Below are 17272 nucleotides of genomic sequence, written 5' to 3' on the forward strand. Positions count from 1 at the left end.
CTCTAGATCACTAATAGTAATCTAGAAAAGCATGGGTCTAAATACCAACATCTGGAAAATTCCATACCAACCTTCTTCCAGCCCAAAAATATCCATTGACCATTACTGTTTCCTGTCACTGAGCCAATTCTGTATCCACATTACTACTGTCCTTTTTATTCCATGACCTATGACGTGTGAGAAAAGTTATTTGTATGACAGTGTACCAAATGCCTTTTGAAAATGCATGTAGATAATATCAACAACGTGACAGTCACAACACTTTCTGTTACCTCTTTAAATATCTCCACTAACTTAGTTAAAATGATTACCCCTTTAGAAATTATGTTGACTCTTGTGAATCAACCCAGCTTATTTCATGTGACAACAAATTCAATCCTAATTAAATGTTTCTAGAAATTTCCCCACCACTAAAATTAAACCAATTGCTGGGCTTATCCTTGCAATGTTTTTCAAATGAAAGTACGATGTTTGTAATTCTCCAGTCTTATGGCACCTTTCCTGAATTGAGGGAAGGCGGAAAGATTGTGGCCAGTGCCCCTTCATTTCCAATCACAGTTCCCTTAATACCCTTGGGAGCATCTCATCCAGTCCCAGTGCCTTGTCAATCTTAACTGTTCCTGCTTCAACTCCATGCCAACAATAATCAAAATCAGCACCCTCTTCTCATGTTGTATAAATCAACATCCCTTTCTTCCCTCCAAGTCTATTTTTTGTGTTCCAGCAGCGATGGGTACAAGATGTAAAGTTTTGACTTGGTGTCTTTTTTGCAATCCTTAAGAACAAACTTATAGCTGAAAGACTTATGTTAAAGTGCAAAGCCTAACGTTTTGTGACAATAAAAATAAAACAAAACATCAGTTGGAAATTCTGAATATTTATGGAGAGATTCAGTCAGGGGATTCAGACTAGGTACAAACCTATCAAATGGCCAGATCTGTAACTACAACATGACAATGTCATGTGGGCAAAGCAGATTACAAATGTGAACATGAGAATTTGCAATATGTAAAAAAAGAGATGCCTACAGTAAAATATGAAACCGAGGAAATGGACATAGATATAGAATCTTTCAAATACAGGTGAACATTTTTTTTAATAGAGGGTTAGGGACTGAACCAGTTCATAGCAGGATTTTTTTTGTAGGACAAAACAGGAAAAATAGGATATAGCAAGAAGGTGAGAAGATCCAAGTGAACAAAGAATCAAATATGGTTACAGCAGAGAAAGAGGCCATTCACTCTCTTAAATCTGCACCAGATCTTTGAGAGACCAGTCAGCTAGTTCCAGTCTCTTAACCTTTCACATAACATAAATTTAAAAAAAACTTTGGCACTTATTCAATTCTTCTGAAAATTACAACTGAATCTGTCACCTTCACTTTTTTAATTTCATATGTTGTCTTTGGTGCTTTTGCTAATCAGCTAAAATCTGGTTCTTGGTTCTACCGAATGGAACAGTCTCAATTTATCTGCTCTATTTACTTGTATTTAAATACAGCTGTCAAATCTCCTCTATATAACAACCACCTCAGCTTCTCTAATCTTGCACAGGATTCTTGGTAATCCAAGATGGAGATGGGAAAAGATTGGACTCCAAGAACTGCTTTTTTAAGGTATTTTCAGTGTTGGAGCTGATTTCCTCAAATTCTAAGAGCAGTAATTGCTGTTTTTATAAGCTGTTGCATTGTTTTAGAACTTTGGGGAAAAAAGATTTAAACAGCAGCACTTTAAAGAGAGGAAGGGAGACAAAGACAGTGACCAAATGGGAAGTGATTCAAAGGGAGAAAGAGACCTACACAGCTGTCTGACGCAGTAATGATTCTGCACAGCTGCTGCCTTTGCTGGACATTGGGGTTTGTTCTAGACAAATAAGGAAATTCACAGCTAAACTTGGGAATCCTGTGTGGGGGAGCTCACAGTGCAGGAGCTGTTAAGTGGCGAGTTTTAAAGTGTAACTTTACTGGTTTTTGTAAATACACAATAGTGAGTCAAGTGGGCTCTTCTTTGATTATATGTTTTTTACTGAGATCTGTCTCTTGATCAAACTTTAAAAACATAAAAACATAGATACTAAGCTTGCCTGGTGCAGTAGGTCTATGCTATTTTCTGGGTCTGTAGATTGTTAAGGTGCAAAGATGGCCTTTAGTAGAGTGATGTGGGAGATAGAGAGAGTTTCCATGTTTTGATGATTAAGTCTGCAGGAAGGGTGTTTGGTTGCAAATCCTACCAGATCGCATAGATCGGTTGGAGCGGCAGTTAGAGACAATGAGAAATTTACAGGAGCTAGAGGATGTGATGGATGGCAGTTGCAGGGAGGCACATAAACCAAAGGTATAGTCAGGTAGATGGGTGACCTCCTGGAAAGGTAGGGGAGGGAAGCAGGTAGATCAGGAGTCTCCAGGAGCTTCCCCATCTCCCTATGGGACCCAGAGAGATAGTGAGGAAAGAGATCAGTTTGAGGCTGGTACAGCTGGGAAAAGGAGTAAGTCAAACAAACAGTCAGGGCAGGCAAGAACAAAGCAGCAAACAAGGTAGGATTGATACATTAATTTAGTTCAATGCAAAAGGCCTAACAGTTAAGGCAAATGAACTCAGGGCATGGTTGGGAACATGGGAGTGGGATATCATAGCGATAATAGACACGTTGCTCAGGGATGGACAGGACTGGGAGCTTAATGTTCCAGGGTATAGATGCTACATGAAGGATTGAAAGAGGTACAAGAGAGGAGGAGGAGTGACGTTTATGATTAGGGGTAACATTACAGCTGTACTTCAGGAGAATATTCCTGAGAATACGTCCAGGGAAGTTATTTGGGTGGAACTGAGAAATAAGAAAGGGATGATCACCTTATTGGGATTGTACTATAGGAGCCCCCCCCACCCCCACCCCAATAGTCAGCAGGAAACTGACAAACACATTTGTAAGGAGATCTCTGGTTTTCTGTAATAATAATAAGATCGTATGGTAGGGGATTTTAATTTTCCAAACATAGACTGGAAACGTAGACCCCAAACAAGGGCTTGAATGGAGAGGAATTTATCAAGTGTGTACAAGAAAATTTTCTGATTCAGCATGTGGTTGCACCTACGAGGGAAGGTGCAAAACCTGACCTACTCTTGGGAAATAAGGCAGAGCAGGTGACAGCGGTGTCGTGGGGAAGCACTTTGGGGCCAGCGACCATAATTCTATTAGTTTTAAAACACAGTGATGGAAAAGAATAGATTACATCTAAAAGTTGAAGTTCAAAATTATGGGAAGGCCAATTTTGATGGTTTTAGGCAAGAACTTTCAAAAGTTGATTGGGGCTGCATGTTCACCGATAAAGGGATGGCTGGAAAATGTGAAGCCTTCAAAAATGAGATAGATAATCAGAGTTCAGACACAGTACGTTCCTGTTAGGTTGAAAGGAATGGCTGGCAGGTACAGGAAATACTGGATGACTACAGAAATTGAGGTTTTTGTTAAGAAGAAGGAACAATATGTGAGGTATAGATAGCAAAGATTGAGTGAATCCCTATAAGAGTATAAAAGCAACAGGAGTATATTTAGAGGGGAAATCAGAGGGACAAAGAGGGGACATGAGATAGCTTTGGCAACTAGGGTTAAGGAGAATCCAAAGGAATTCTATACATACATTAAGGACAAAAAGAGAGAGAAAGGACCCCTCAAAGATCAGCAAAGCCACTTATTTGTGGAAATGCGGGATATGGCGGAGATACTAAATGTGTATTTTGCATCAGTGTTTCCCTGTGGAGAAGGATATAGAAGATAGAGAACGTGAGGAAATACATAGTGACATCTTGAAAAATGTTCACATTACAGAGAAGGTGGTGCTGTATGTTTTAAAAAAGGTAAAAGGTGGATAAAGCCATGGGACCCCAGAACTCCGTGGGAAGCAAGAGAAGTGATTGCTGAGATATTTGTATCATCGATAGCCACAGATGAGGTGCCAGAAGACTGTAGGTTAGCAACGTGGTGCCACTATTTGAGTAAGGTGATAAGGAAAAGCCAGGGAACTATAGACTGGTGAGCCTGATATTAGTGGTAGGCAAGTTGGTGTAGGAAATCCTGATGGACAGGATTTACATGTATTTGGAAAGGCAAGGACTGATTACGGCTTGTCAACATGTTGTGGTTCTGTTCGCCGAGCTGCAAGTTTTTGTTGCAAACGTTTCGTCCCCTGGCTAGGCGACATCATCAGTGCTTGGGAGCCTCCTGCGAAGCGCTCCTTTGATGTTTCCTCCGGTGTTTATAGTGGTCTGTCCCTGCCGCTTCCGGTTGTCAGTTTCAGCTGTCCGCTGTAGTGGTTGGTATATTGGGTCCAGGTCAATGTGTTTATTGATGGAGTTTATGGATGAATGCCATGCCTCTAGGAATTCCCTGGCTGTTCTCTGTCTGGCTTGCCCTATGATAGTAGTGTTGTCCCAGTCGAATTCATGTTGCTTGTTGTCTGCGTGTGTGGCTACTAAGGATAGCTGGTCGTGTCGTTTCGTGGCTAGTTGATGTTCATGTATGCGGATTGTTAGCTGTCTTCCTGTTTGTCCTATATAGTGTTTTGTGCAGTCCTTGCATGGTATTTTGTACACTACATTAGTTTTGCTCATGTTGGGTATCGGGTCCTTCGTTCTGGTGAGTTGTTGTCTGAGCGTGGCTGTTGGTTTGTGTGCTGTTATGAGTCCTAGGGGTCGCAGTAGTCTGGCTGTCTGTTCTGAGATGCTCCTGATGTATGATAGTGTGGCTAATCCTTTTGGTTGTGGTATGTCCTCATTCCGTGGTCTTTCTCTTAGGCATCTGTTGATGAAGTTGCGCGGGTATCCGTTTTTGGCAAATACCTTGTATAGGTGTTCCTCTTCTTCTTTTTGCAGTTCTGGTGTACTGCAGTGTGTTGTGGCCCTTTTGAATAGTGTCCTGATGCAGCTTCGTTTGTGTGTGTTGGGGTGGTTACTTTCATAGTTTAGGACTTGGTCTGTGTGTGTGGCTTTCCTGTATACCCTTGTAGTGAATTCTCCGTTCGGTGTTCTCTGTGCCATCACGTCTAGGAATGGGAGTTGGCTATCCTTTTCTTCCTCGCTCGTGAATCAGATTCCTGCGAGTGTGGCGTTGATGATCCGGTGTTTTTTTCTATTTCCGTGTTTTTAATGATTACAAACGTGTCATCGACATATCTGACCCAGAGTTTGGGTTGAATTTGTGGTAGGACTGTTTGTTCTAACCTGTGTATGTCAACATGTGTATGGGAAATCGAGTCTCACTAACTTGATTGTGATTTTTAAAGAAGTAACGAAGAGGATTGATGTCAGCAGAGTGGTGGATATGACCTATATGGATTTCAGTAAGGGGTTTGACAAGGTTCCTCATGGTCGACTGGTTAGCAAGACTAGATCACATGGAATAGAGGAAAAACTAGATATTTGGATACAAAAGGTAGAAGACAGAGGGTGGAGGTGGAGGGTTGTTTTTCAGACTGAAGGCCTGTTTCCAGAGGTGGGACACAAGAATAGGTGCTGGGTTCACTGCCTTTTGTTATTAGCATAAATGATTTGGATGTGAACACAGGAGGCATAGTTAGTAAGTTTGTGGATGAAACCAAAATTGGAGGTGTAATGGACAGCAAAAAAGGTTACCTCAGAGTACAATGGGCTCTTGACCAAATGGGCCAATAGGCAGAGAAGTGGCAGATGGAGTTTAATTTTGATAAATGTGCTGAATCTTGGAAAGGCAAAACAGGGCAGGCCTTATACGCTTAATGGTAAGGTCCTGGGGAGTACTGCTGAACAAAGAGACCTTGGAGTGTATGGAAAATAAAGAGCATGAAAGCATGGGAAGGGTTAAAGCATGAAGACCACTGGCAATCTGTGGAAGGCAAGATGGAATAAAAATAGTGAAATGCTCTTACACCAATTAGCAGAGTAAGGTCAAGGCTGAAAGGTCACTATAGCGAGATGAGATAACAGTTAGTAGAGCTAGTTTCCCTGTTAAGTGTCATTATGACAGGATTGGGACCATAAATATTTGGGACATGACATTAAAATATCTAATTAATAGTAGAGTCAGCTTGAGACAGGAGACTATTGTAACAGATGGAATAGCTAAATATCTATCATCACAGGTTAGTCTGGAATGGAAGATCACTGTAGCAGAGGTGATAATAAATATCTAACCGTGACATTAGAATAACATTTAAGTAGAATATACAACTAAAGAGATCATGGGAACTAACATCACTGGTTTATTGTGTAGCTAGAGTGAGGTACTTTAATTAATATAGTTGGACATGCTGATAAGCTAACAGAAACATGATAAAAAATATATAAAAAGGTTCGTGGGCATTCGAGAATCTGCTTTCTCAGTGTCATGGATTTTTGTTTGCAAATAAAAGACCTACTTCTTGAAGAACTCCCTGCGTCTCCTGATGATTCTCTACATTTTCTCCACGACAAGTGCAGGATCATAGTTCCTTGAAAGTGGAATCACATGTAAACAGGATAGTGAAGGTGGCGTTTGGTATGCTTTCCTTTGTTGGGCAGAGCATTGAGTATAGGAGTTCGGAGGTCATGTTGCAGGACATTGGTTAGGCCACTTTTGGAATACTGCATGCAATTCTGCTCTCCCTCCTACAGGAAGGATGTTGTGAAACTTGAAAGGGTTTAGAAAAGATTTACAAGGATGTTGCCAGGGTTGGAGGTTTTGAACTATAGGGAGTGGCTGAATAGGTTGGGGCTATTTTCCCAGGAGCGTTGAAGGCTGAGGGGGTGACCTTAGACATTTTGTAAAATCATGAGGGGCATGGATAGTTAAATAAACAAGATCTTTTCCCAGGCAGAGCCCAGAACTGGAGGGCATAGGTTAGGATGAGAAGGGAAAGATATAAAAGGGACTTAAGTGGCAATGTTTTCATGCAGAGGGTGGTGCGTGAATGAAATGAGCTAATAGAGGTAGTGGTGGAGGATGGTACAATTACAACATTTTAACGGCATCTGGATGGGTATGTGGAAGGGTTTAGAGGGATATGAGAAAATGGGAATAGATTTATTTAGGATATCTGGTCGGCATGGATGAGTTGGACTGAAGGATATTTTTCTGTGTTGTACATCTCTATGACTCTAACTCAGCTCCCCATTCCTGAAACCACTTTTGTAAAAAATTTCCATTTTCTCTAAAGCCTACACACTGTTCCTCAGTTTAGTACCAGAATTCAATTAAGGCTGAACCAGTGTTTTATAAAGGGTCTTCACAACTTCTTTGATTTCGGCCCCTATTTACAAGACCCAGAACTTACCTATGAGTACTTTTTGACAGTGTGTTTCTTTTTTCTCCCTTCTGAAGGGCCTAGTCTGATGTCTAACCATTTAAGTTAAGAAAAGTACTCAAAATTTTCCAATTAGATTAATGTAATACAATCTTTGTTGAAGTCAAAAAGTATGGTTCTGGAAAAGCACACACAATCAGGCAGCATCCAAGCAGCAAGAGAATCTCCAGCATCGGCAGTCCTCACTTTCTCCTACAATCTTTGTTGACATTGCTAAAGAACCTTTGGCAGGTTAACTAATTATGTAATGATAATAATAAAATGATATGGAAAGTAATTCCAGTGAGTACTAATTATTTGAACCTGTTTGATTGCATTAATATTAAATGAATGGATTACCCAGCCTGCCAGGAGCCATTCCAACATTGTCTATCCCACATGTTTCTTATCTTCAGCAAATTGACGTAAGTGCCATTGAGTCCATTAACTTGCTTCACATCAGTAACACTGAAGGCATGAAATTCTGCACGTTCACTGGATCCTGAAGAACAAATTGTATAAAACTTAAGAATAACCTTAGTTTGAATTTATTTAATCAAATATATTACTAATTGATCATAATCTATTTGTTGTGATTTTCACATTTTGGAATTATTAACTACCTTTGGCTGATCCATGGACAGAGCAACTAATGAAGCTTTTATCATATAAATCCTTCATCAACTCGAATTTTGATTTTTCAGAAAGGCAGAAGTGAGAATTCTTTTCATTGTTTTCTCTGTAACACCTCAGAGTCCATCTGTCAGCCAGACCTCCTGTGATGTCCACTAGAGCTTCACACACTTGTCCAGCCCATAACTTTTCATAGCAACCGTGCAGCCTTTTAAAAATAAATAATTATCTTTAACAATACTCATAACGCTACACAATTCAAATATATCTTACAGCTTAGATGTCTTATAACTAAACACTAGTACAGGTCATTTTGCTATAAATGCATGTTTTGTCAACGTGAATTCGCAATTGACAAATTGGGGGCACAGTTTCTACAAACAAACTTTTAAAACGTGTTGGCTGTAAAGTGATTACAGTGCCAACTCTTTAACTGCTGTTTCTAAAGCACAATTAATCAATAATGAACAAGAAAGCAACCATCACGTTATAGCAGAACTGACTGTAAAAGTGTTAAGTTGCTTTCATATTACACAGTCATAGAGTGATACAGCTCAGAAACAGATGCTTCAATCTCTATAAAGGTCACCCTCAACCTCAAATGCTCCAGGAAAGCCCTAGTCTGTTCAACCTCTCCTTATAACTTACTGGTTCTGACCAGATGTCCCAATCTGACCTCGTCTCATTTGTCAGCATATGGCTCATATCCCTTTAAATCCTTCCTATTCAAGGATTCCAAATGTTTTTTAAATGTTGTAATTGTACCAGCCTCCACCATTTCCTTTGGCATCTCATTCCACATCAGCACCCCCCTCAGGTTTAAAGTGAGGGGTAACGTTTTCACACAATGTCCTTTAGTTTTGGACTCACCACCCTAGAGAAAAGACCTTGGCTATTCACTCTATCCTTGCCACTCATGATTTTATAAATCTCTATAAAGGTCACCCTCAACCTCAAATGCTCCAGGAAAGCCCTAGTCTGTTCAACCTCTCCTTATAACTCAACCCTTCAGTCCCTGCACCATCTAAGGGCAAAGTTGTTAAAACTTTCAATTTAAAGAAGTCCTTCAATTAAAATACAATCATATTTGAAACGATACCAACATAATAGTGTGACAGCACGTATCTAAAATGTTTTGTTCCTGTACAATTGTGATCATGTAAACTTAATAAAATGTTGAATTATTTTCTCCACCCTGATTTATTTGCATTTTTAAAATGTAATTAAATATAAGTGATTCTGGTCATCTAGCTGATCATACACAAAATTACAAAGTCACTAATAATCATCTGCATAAAACTATTGATGCCCTGAGCAGATGACAATGGATAGGATCAGCAGAAATTCAGCTGGCAGGCATAAACTAGGGCATCCTGGCACTTGACTAACCCGGGCAACCAGGATCTGATGTTTGACCACTACTGGAGAGAGAAACTGACATCCCACCCCATTCACGATTCCTTGGGGTCCTTGTACAAGAAGGCAATGCAAGATTTTGTTTTTAAATATACAATCTTTATAAGACTACAGGCTACTTGCATCACAGACAACTGCTTCTATTGAAGAAACAGAAATCAGATGACTACCTCAATTAAGATTTTTTACTTGCATTAGCAATTATCATTCACAATTATTTTAAAATAATATCACGTTGTAATGAATCCAGAACAGGAATGTGTTGACCTTCCACAAATTTAGACTCAGATTTTCAAAATGAGGATTAGATCAGCAAACTGAAACAATCGTGAATCATGTACTTTAAAAGGTACATCCAAAGGCAACTTGAGAAATGGACAATTATTTCTTGCACTTATGTAAATATAATGGAGGTGGTCAGCAATTTATAACTTATGTACAGGAAAAAAATTTACAGAATAGTAAATTGTTATGGGATTTTGAAAGCCTTTAATTGAACATAAAAAATGAGAGTTAAAATATCACATTGGAATTTTGCTGTTTGATCACTAAAATATCCTTACTTGGCATAAGCTTTTTCCAATAATGGCAACCAAAACACTTCTTCAGAGCGACAACGAGAAAAGCAAAGCCTGCGACTAATACATGGTAATCGATCATCTATTATGACTTCGACCCACTGTCCAAACTTCCAAAATCTGCATCTCAAATATCCAGATTGTGTCCACAAGTCCTGGTCTGGAGGTATTACCTGGAATAAATGGCAAACAAGTTAAGGTGTAGAATGATTAGAAAGTTTTGATTTGAATTTTAACAATATCAACTTTACATTATACAGGCAGTGCCTGGAGTCTGATCGCAAGTTGATTCTTAAGTCAGACACAATGCAGGGCAATATAAAGGAGTCTTTTATAAGCACACAAAATGTTTGTATGCCAGACATTTAAAATTACACCGATGTTTGAGGTTGCATTTGTAAACCATACTATTAAAGGACTCGGGTAATCTTTTAATGGTTAGGTAATTCCAATTGTACATTTGCTGATGTTGTCAGTCTCTCCTTATCCTCCAAATTTCTCTCACATTCTTACTACATTCTACTTCTCCACTGACAAAGAATTTAACAGTTCTCGAGAGAAGTTTTTTTTGCCATCAAACTACTGCCTGTCATCAAAATACCGCACAGAACCACCCCCATTGTATGGCATTATAAAGTTTCTCTCCAATGATTTACAGGTAAGGAATGTTTCCTATATTCAGTTTGTCTTATTGGAATCACTAAAACAAACTTCACATCATATGAAATCACAAAATATCTGTGTTCTAACTGCAGCTAGCCAGGTCCTGGGCCATACATCAGGGTTACCGACAACAACCAGGACATTGCACTATTTCATCACATCCTGATATCACATCACCCCAACCAAAATTAAAAAGATGTCAGCAGTATATGTTACATTTGCTATTTTCATAAGTAGCAATTATCTTCTGTAACTACAGTAAATTTGGACTGGCTGACGATATTCCAGGATTATTTTAAGCATTAAACATTTAGAAAATGTCAGCCCCAATGCAAACTAGGGCCTGACTAAAAGATACAGCAGTTTCCAAAACTAAAATGGAGGAATTGCAAAATCTATTTGGACAGCTGAGTTGGCTGGTCACTCAAATGAGGTCAGATGCTGGTTTTGTGGTCTTAGAGTTAAGTACAACTGTAAAAGATCCAAAGTGAGAAAATATTATTTAGACCAAAAAAAAAGGAGAAATTTTAAAAAGGAGCCATGTGTTTTGATACCTGCATTATAATGAGATGCCAAGAGCATGAAACATTTTTAGTGATGCTTCATGAATGATGCTTTCCCTGGTGGGAAATCTAGAAACGATGGGGAAGGGATGTCACAATCTCAACATGATAAATCATTTCAAACTGAGATGCGCAACATTTCTTCACTCAAAGAGTTATGAACCTGTGGAATTCTCCCACAGAAGGATGTGGAGACCAAATCAGTGAATAATACATATTCAAGAAAGCAATTGATAAGTTTTTAGATATTGAAGGCATCAAGGAGTATGGGGAGAAAGCAGGAACATGCATTGAAATAGAAGTCAGCCATGATCATACTGAATGGCAAGCAGCCTCAAGGACTGATTGGCTTAATCCGGCTCAGAGTTTCTATGTTTCTGTGTTGCATATGCAGACTTTTGTGATGAGTTCTCAAGAAAAAGAGTTGATAATCTTTTTCCTGAGAAAGGAAGACAAATGTTGACTTTTAGTTTGGGAAGCTAAAAAATATCAGGACAGGAGTGAAAAGTACTTTAGTGGCAGATACCCTGTTGAGGCAGTAGATATAGAATTCTTTTGAGGAAATGTTTGGAAGAATTGTTAATAAAGGATACAGCAGCAACCCCACTGAACTCTACATTTGTAATAAGTCATTAAGGGTAAGGCAACATCCAACAAAATGGTTGAATTAACGAGTGATATTGCAGTTTTAAAACAAATGCTGCAGAACAGAGAAATTTTCAAATTGAAACAGTTGAACAACAGCAGTCAGCTATCCGATAGTTTCTTAGTTTTATGAAGAAATGATCAAGCTCTATTAGAAATGTTGGAGACAGAACATTTGCAAATCGATTGAACTCTAAAACTATAACATACTATAATTCATCAATTTGATCTTATGAATTCACAGCAACTGATAAAACTTCTTCCTTCTTTTCACTTTGTTAGTTGTTATTCAAAACATTATTGCTTGACATCTTTCTTTAGATTTAGATACTTCCGGTCATGTAAATCCTTTACCCCAAATGCTTTCAGCTTAAAGACGTGTATATCCTACTTATATGATTTACTTATACATTGGCCCTGACATGTAAATGCAACCCATTTAAATGGAACAGTTTCCTCTTTCCTCAGTACAAGTACCGTGTATCCTGGACTAAAATCCACGTTTCTGGAATCACTCCGAGTTATGCATTCAACTCCCTGACCCATGTGATCAAATGCCAGTTTGTGTATAGCTTGGTTAATAAACTAGTGAATTTTTAATTTAAGATTCTGTTTCTTTAATTTGGACCTAAACTCCTCAAACTTCTTCAGCAGAATCTTATTTCTTGTTGTCTATGTGAACTCCATGTGAACTACAATTAATGTATCTTTCCCCACACACACCCAATTCTTATCCAGCCATAAGATGTCTTTAATCCTGGATCCAGGTAAGCAACAAGTCTATCAGAACTCCCAGTCATGGCAGGAGAGAACATCATCAACTCCCCTGATTTTACTGTCACCAATCGTGACTAAATTTCTCTTTATACCTCTAAAACCCCCACCCTCCCAACTTAAGCGGTCTTCTGTATGGTGGAACTGAGGTCAGTTTACTCTTCCAGCCTGTAGACTTTGCCAATGTCCATTCAACTGAAAAAAAATCTCAATATTGTTGGATAAGGGCAAAAACTGGAATTCATGTAAAAGTGTGAGACTCCTGTAGCATTGGACATGGATTCTCTTACCTGTCTGACCCATAACTATACAGTCCTGTCCTCGACCACTAAGACCAGAAGACATACGAGCAGAAGTTGGCCACTCAACTCATCTAATCTATTCTGCCATTTAAGATGATCATGGCTGATCTGATAATCCTCAACTCCACTTGCTTCCCTTGTTCCCATGACCATGATTTCCTTATGGATTAAATATCTGCCCATCCCAAACTTGAATATACTTAATGGCTCAGCCTCAACAATCCTCTTAGGTAAAGAACTCCACAGATTCACAATCTTCTAAGAGAAGAAATTGATCCTCATTCCTGACTTAAATGTGCAACCTCTTATTCTGCCCTCTGGTCCTAGACTGTCCTACAAAAGGAACAACCTTTTCATTCTTACCCTGTCAAGTTCTCTAAGAATCTTGAATATTTGCCTCTTGTTCTTCTATATTCCATGAGTATAAGTCTAATCTGTCCAACCTCTCCTCATAAGATCATTCCTCCCTATCTGCTATCAGCCTACTGAATCTTCTCTGGACTGTTTCAAATGCTAGTATATTCTTCCTAAGATAAAGGGCTCAAAACTCTATTCAGTCGTGGTGTGACCAGTGCCTTGAATAATGTTAGGAAAACCTTTTTTTTAAACATTTTTTTATCTTTGAAATAAAGCCTAACATTCCATTTAGCCATTGCAGAGAGGCAATGGCCCATTAGCACGAGACCATTAATCCAGAAACTCAGCTAATGTTCTGGGGATTCGGGTTTGAATCCCACCTTGACAAAGGAAAAATAACGTCTCGAGTTAAGAATCTACTGATGACTCTGAAACCACTACCAATAGCCAGAAAATCTCATTTGGTTTACTCAAATCTGCCAACCTCACCTGGTCTGGCATATATGTGACTCTCAACTGCTCTCAGAAATGGGCTAGCAAGCCACTCAGTTCAACAGCAGCTAGGGATAGGCAATAAATACTTACCAACCAGTGATGCCCACATCCCACAAGTGAATAAAAAAAAATTGCCTTCTCTATTACCCACTGAACTTGGATGCTAGCTTTTTGTGATTCATGCATGAGGACTCCTAAATCCCTCTGATCTGTAGCTTTCTGCAGCCTTACTCAACTTAAATAATATTGAGATCTTATATTTTTCCTGCCAAAGTGCATAACCTCACATTTTCCCACATTATATTCCATCTGCTAAGTGTTTCACTCTGCAGACTCTTCGTGTCATCCTCACCACTTGCTTTCCCACTTATTTTTTTGTTATTCACAAACTTGGCTATCATTCATACAATCTTCTCATCCAAGTCATTACCTTATATTGTAAATAATTGTGGCCCCAGCACTCATTCCTGTGGCACACTAGTTATAGGCTGCCATCCTGAAAATGCTCTCCTCATCCCAATTCTCTGTCTTTTATTAGTTAGCCAATCCTCTATCCATGCAAATATAGTACCTCCAACACCATGGGCCCTCCTTTTATTAAGTAGCCTAATGTATAGTTCTCATCATACTCATGAAAATGTAAATACATTAGCTCCACAGTGTCCCCTTTATCTATCCTGCTTGTTATCTCCTCAAAGAATTCCAGTAAATTTGTTCAGCATGATGTCCTCTTCATGAAACCATGCTGACTTTTCTTGATCATCATGTAGAAATCCACACTCTCTGCTAGTACATCCTTTACAACAGACTCTAAATACTGTCCCAGTAATGGATATTGAGCTAAGTGGCCTATTGTTGCCTGTTTTTGTCTCATTTCCTTTTCAAAAAAAAAAGTGTCACATTGGCACTTTTCCAATCTTCTGGGATTTTTCCAGAATTTAAGGAGTTCTGAAAGGTCATTACCAGTGTATATTTTTATAGCTATTTATTTTAATATCCTAGGATGCATCCCATGAAGTCCAGGGCACTTACCGGTCTTTAGCCCCATTAGTTTCCCTAATACTTTTTCTCTAGTGATGTTTATGGCATTTACTTCTTATAATTTTGTTCCTTTAATGTTTAGCAATTTGGGATGTTATTAGTGTTTTCTGCTATGAATAAAGATGTAAAACATTTATTCAACTCCTCTGTCATTTCCTGGTTCCTTATTATCATTTCCAGAGCCTCATTCTCTAAGGGGTCTATGTCATTTTGGCTCCTTTTTATATATTTAAAGTATTTTTGCTGCCACCAGACATGTATCATATTCTAAGTACAGTGTGCTTTGTGCAAGTTTACATCATTGTCAGGTGACTTAAACCACATGGAGGCTCCAAACTTAGCTTATTTTTATAAATAGTAACAAAATTAGGGGTATCATAAAGTTAAAGTTAGAAAACAAAATTATATGATTGCTGTGACGAGTTTAAAATCATATGAACATGATCTCAAAGGAAAACATTATCACCCAGAATTCTATTTTTAAAATGTATAATATTTCTACTTAAGTTAAAATGTTATGCTGGGAATGTAGGATAATCTCTAAATTTGGCTGCATAAATGTTCTTTATCATGTACCATCAACCAAGTTATTTTAAACATTGTTCATCAGTTTATTACAGGAAAATCACATTTTCTTTATCAGGGACGCTAAGTGAAAGACACGATGGAAGAAATTAATATCACAGACTTCACGGCTTCAAGTCATCCAAGTGCTTCACAGCCAATAATTTACAATTAATGCCATAATGGTACTGTCACTTGGATTAATAATCCAGAGCCAGGTAATGCCCTGGGTTTGAATCCCAGCACAGAGATGGTGGAATTTAAATTCAACAGAATCCGTAATTAAAATTCTAATGATGACTATAAAATTGTCGATTGTTATTTATCTTAACATGTTTGATTTACTAAAGGGAAGGAAAACTGCCATCTTTATCTACATGGGTCTCCAGACAACAGCAGGAGAAACATAGAAAACAGCAGGAGTAGGCCTTTCAGCCCTTTGAGCCAACTCCGCTATTAAATACGACCATGCCTGATAATTCAACTCAGCACCATGTTCCCACTTCCTCCCAATATCCTTTGATCTCTCCTGCCCCAAGAGCTATATAAAACTCCTCAAAAAAATTGAATGTTTTGGTCTCTTTCTATGGCACAGAATTCCACAGGCTCACCACTCTCTGGGTGAAAAAATATTCTCATCTCAGTCCTTCACTGCCTACCCTATATCCATAGATTGTGACTCCTGGTTCTGGATTCCCCAGTCATCAGGGACATCCATCCTGGTTTACTCTGTATAGATATGGTAGAATTGTATAGGTTTCTGTGAGAATCCCCCCATATTCTTCTAAACTGCTGTGAATAGAGTACTAACTAATCCAGTCTCTCTTCATTAGTCAATTCTGTCATCCCAGGAAGCAGTCTGGTAATCCGTTATTGCATTCCCTCCATAGCAAGAACATCCTTCCTCAGATAAGGAGATCAAAACTGAGAACACTACTCCGGGTGTGGTCTCACTAAGGCCTGTACAATTGTCAGAAGATATCCCTGCTCCTTTACTTGAATCCTCTCGCTATGAAGGCCAACATACTATTTATCTTCTTCACTGCCTGCAGCATCTGTATGTTTACTTTCAGTAACTGGTGTACACAAACATCCAATTCTTGTCAAACCTTCCCTTTTGCAGTCTGTCACCATTCAAATATAAATCACACAACACCAAGTTATAGTCCAATAGGTTTAATTGGAAGCACACTAGCTTTCGGAGCGTTGCTCCTTCATCAGATGGTTATGGAGGGCTCAATCCTAACACACAGAATTTATAGCAAAAATTTACAGTGTGATGTAACTGAAATTATACATTGAAAAATTGATTGTCTGTTAAGCCTTTCATCTGTTAGAATAGCATGACAGTTTCACTTCTTTCATGTGTAAATCACAAAACCTTGCTTTAAAAAAATTGCATTCTCAGGTTAGCTGTTAACAATGGTAAAAATCACACAACATCAGGTTATAGTCCAGCAGGTTTAATTGGAAGCACACTAGCTTTCGGAGCGACGCTCCTTCATCAGGTGATTCAACGGTGATAGCTCGATAATATGTTGAAGGTGTTGGCCCCTTGTGTTCTCTGTCTATGCCATGATGTTTAGATTGATTCTAATCTAAAAAGTGAGATAACGGAGTTTTACATGAATTCATGCAGTTTTTGAGCAAAATACAATGTAACCCTGCAAGTACAAATTTACCCCACAAAATATGTGTGTGCATGTGGGTCTTTGTCTGTCTGTCTGTGTGTCTGTCTGGGTTGGGGGTTGTGAGTATGAGAAAGTATATGTGCGTGTGTAGTGGGTGCTGAGTGTCTTAAGTCTGTGAGGGGGTGTATGTGTGAGTGTGTGTGTCTGCAAGGGTGTGTGTGGGTGTCTGTGTGCGCGTCTGTGTATATGTGTGCCCATGTGTATGTGTGTATAGGAGTGCCTGTGTGTGTGTGAGAGAGAGTGTGTGTGTGTAGGAATA

At 38.8% G+C, this 17272-nt stretch overlaps 1 protein-coding gene across 10 annotated transcripts in view; it reads right to left on the bottom strand.

The window, feature by feature from the left end:
* capn10 (calpain 10) overlaps nucleotides 1-17272 on the bottom strand; it is a 46016-nt gene that overhangs the window by 21777 nt on the left and 6967 nt on the right. For all 10 annotated transcript variants that reach the window (XR_015759171.1, XM_043702379.2, XM_043702375.2 and 7 more), the window contains 3 exons: nucleotides 9904-10091; nucleotides 7915-8132; nucleotides 7652-7793 (listed from right to left, as the gene is read on the bottom strand). Coding sequence is in view for 9 of the 10 variants with exons in the window: in XM_043702379.2 (XP_043558314.2) it covers nucleotides 7652-7793; nucleotides 7915-8132; nucleotides 9904-10091 (548 nt within the window). In the remaining variant the exon portion in view is untranslated. The remainder of the gene's footprint in view (nucleotides 1-7651; nucleotides 7794-7914; nucleotides 8133-9903; nucleotides 10092-17272) is intronic.

The sequence above is a fragment of the Chiloscyllium plagiosum genome, unplaced genomic scaffold, assembly GCF_037043375.1.
Source record: "Chiloscyllium plagiosum isolate Xiang-an unplaced genomic scaffold, Cpla_swu_hap1 HiC_scaffold_13, whole genome shotgun sequence".
Lineage (NCBI taxonomy): Eukaryota > Metazoa > Chordata > Chondrichthyes > Orectolobiformes > Hemiscylliidae > Chiloscyllium > Chiloscyllium plagiosum.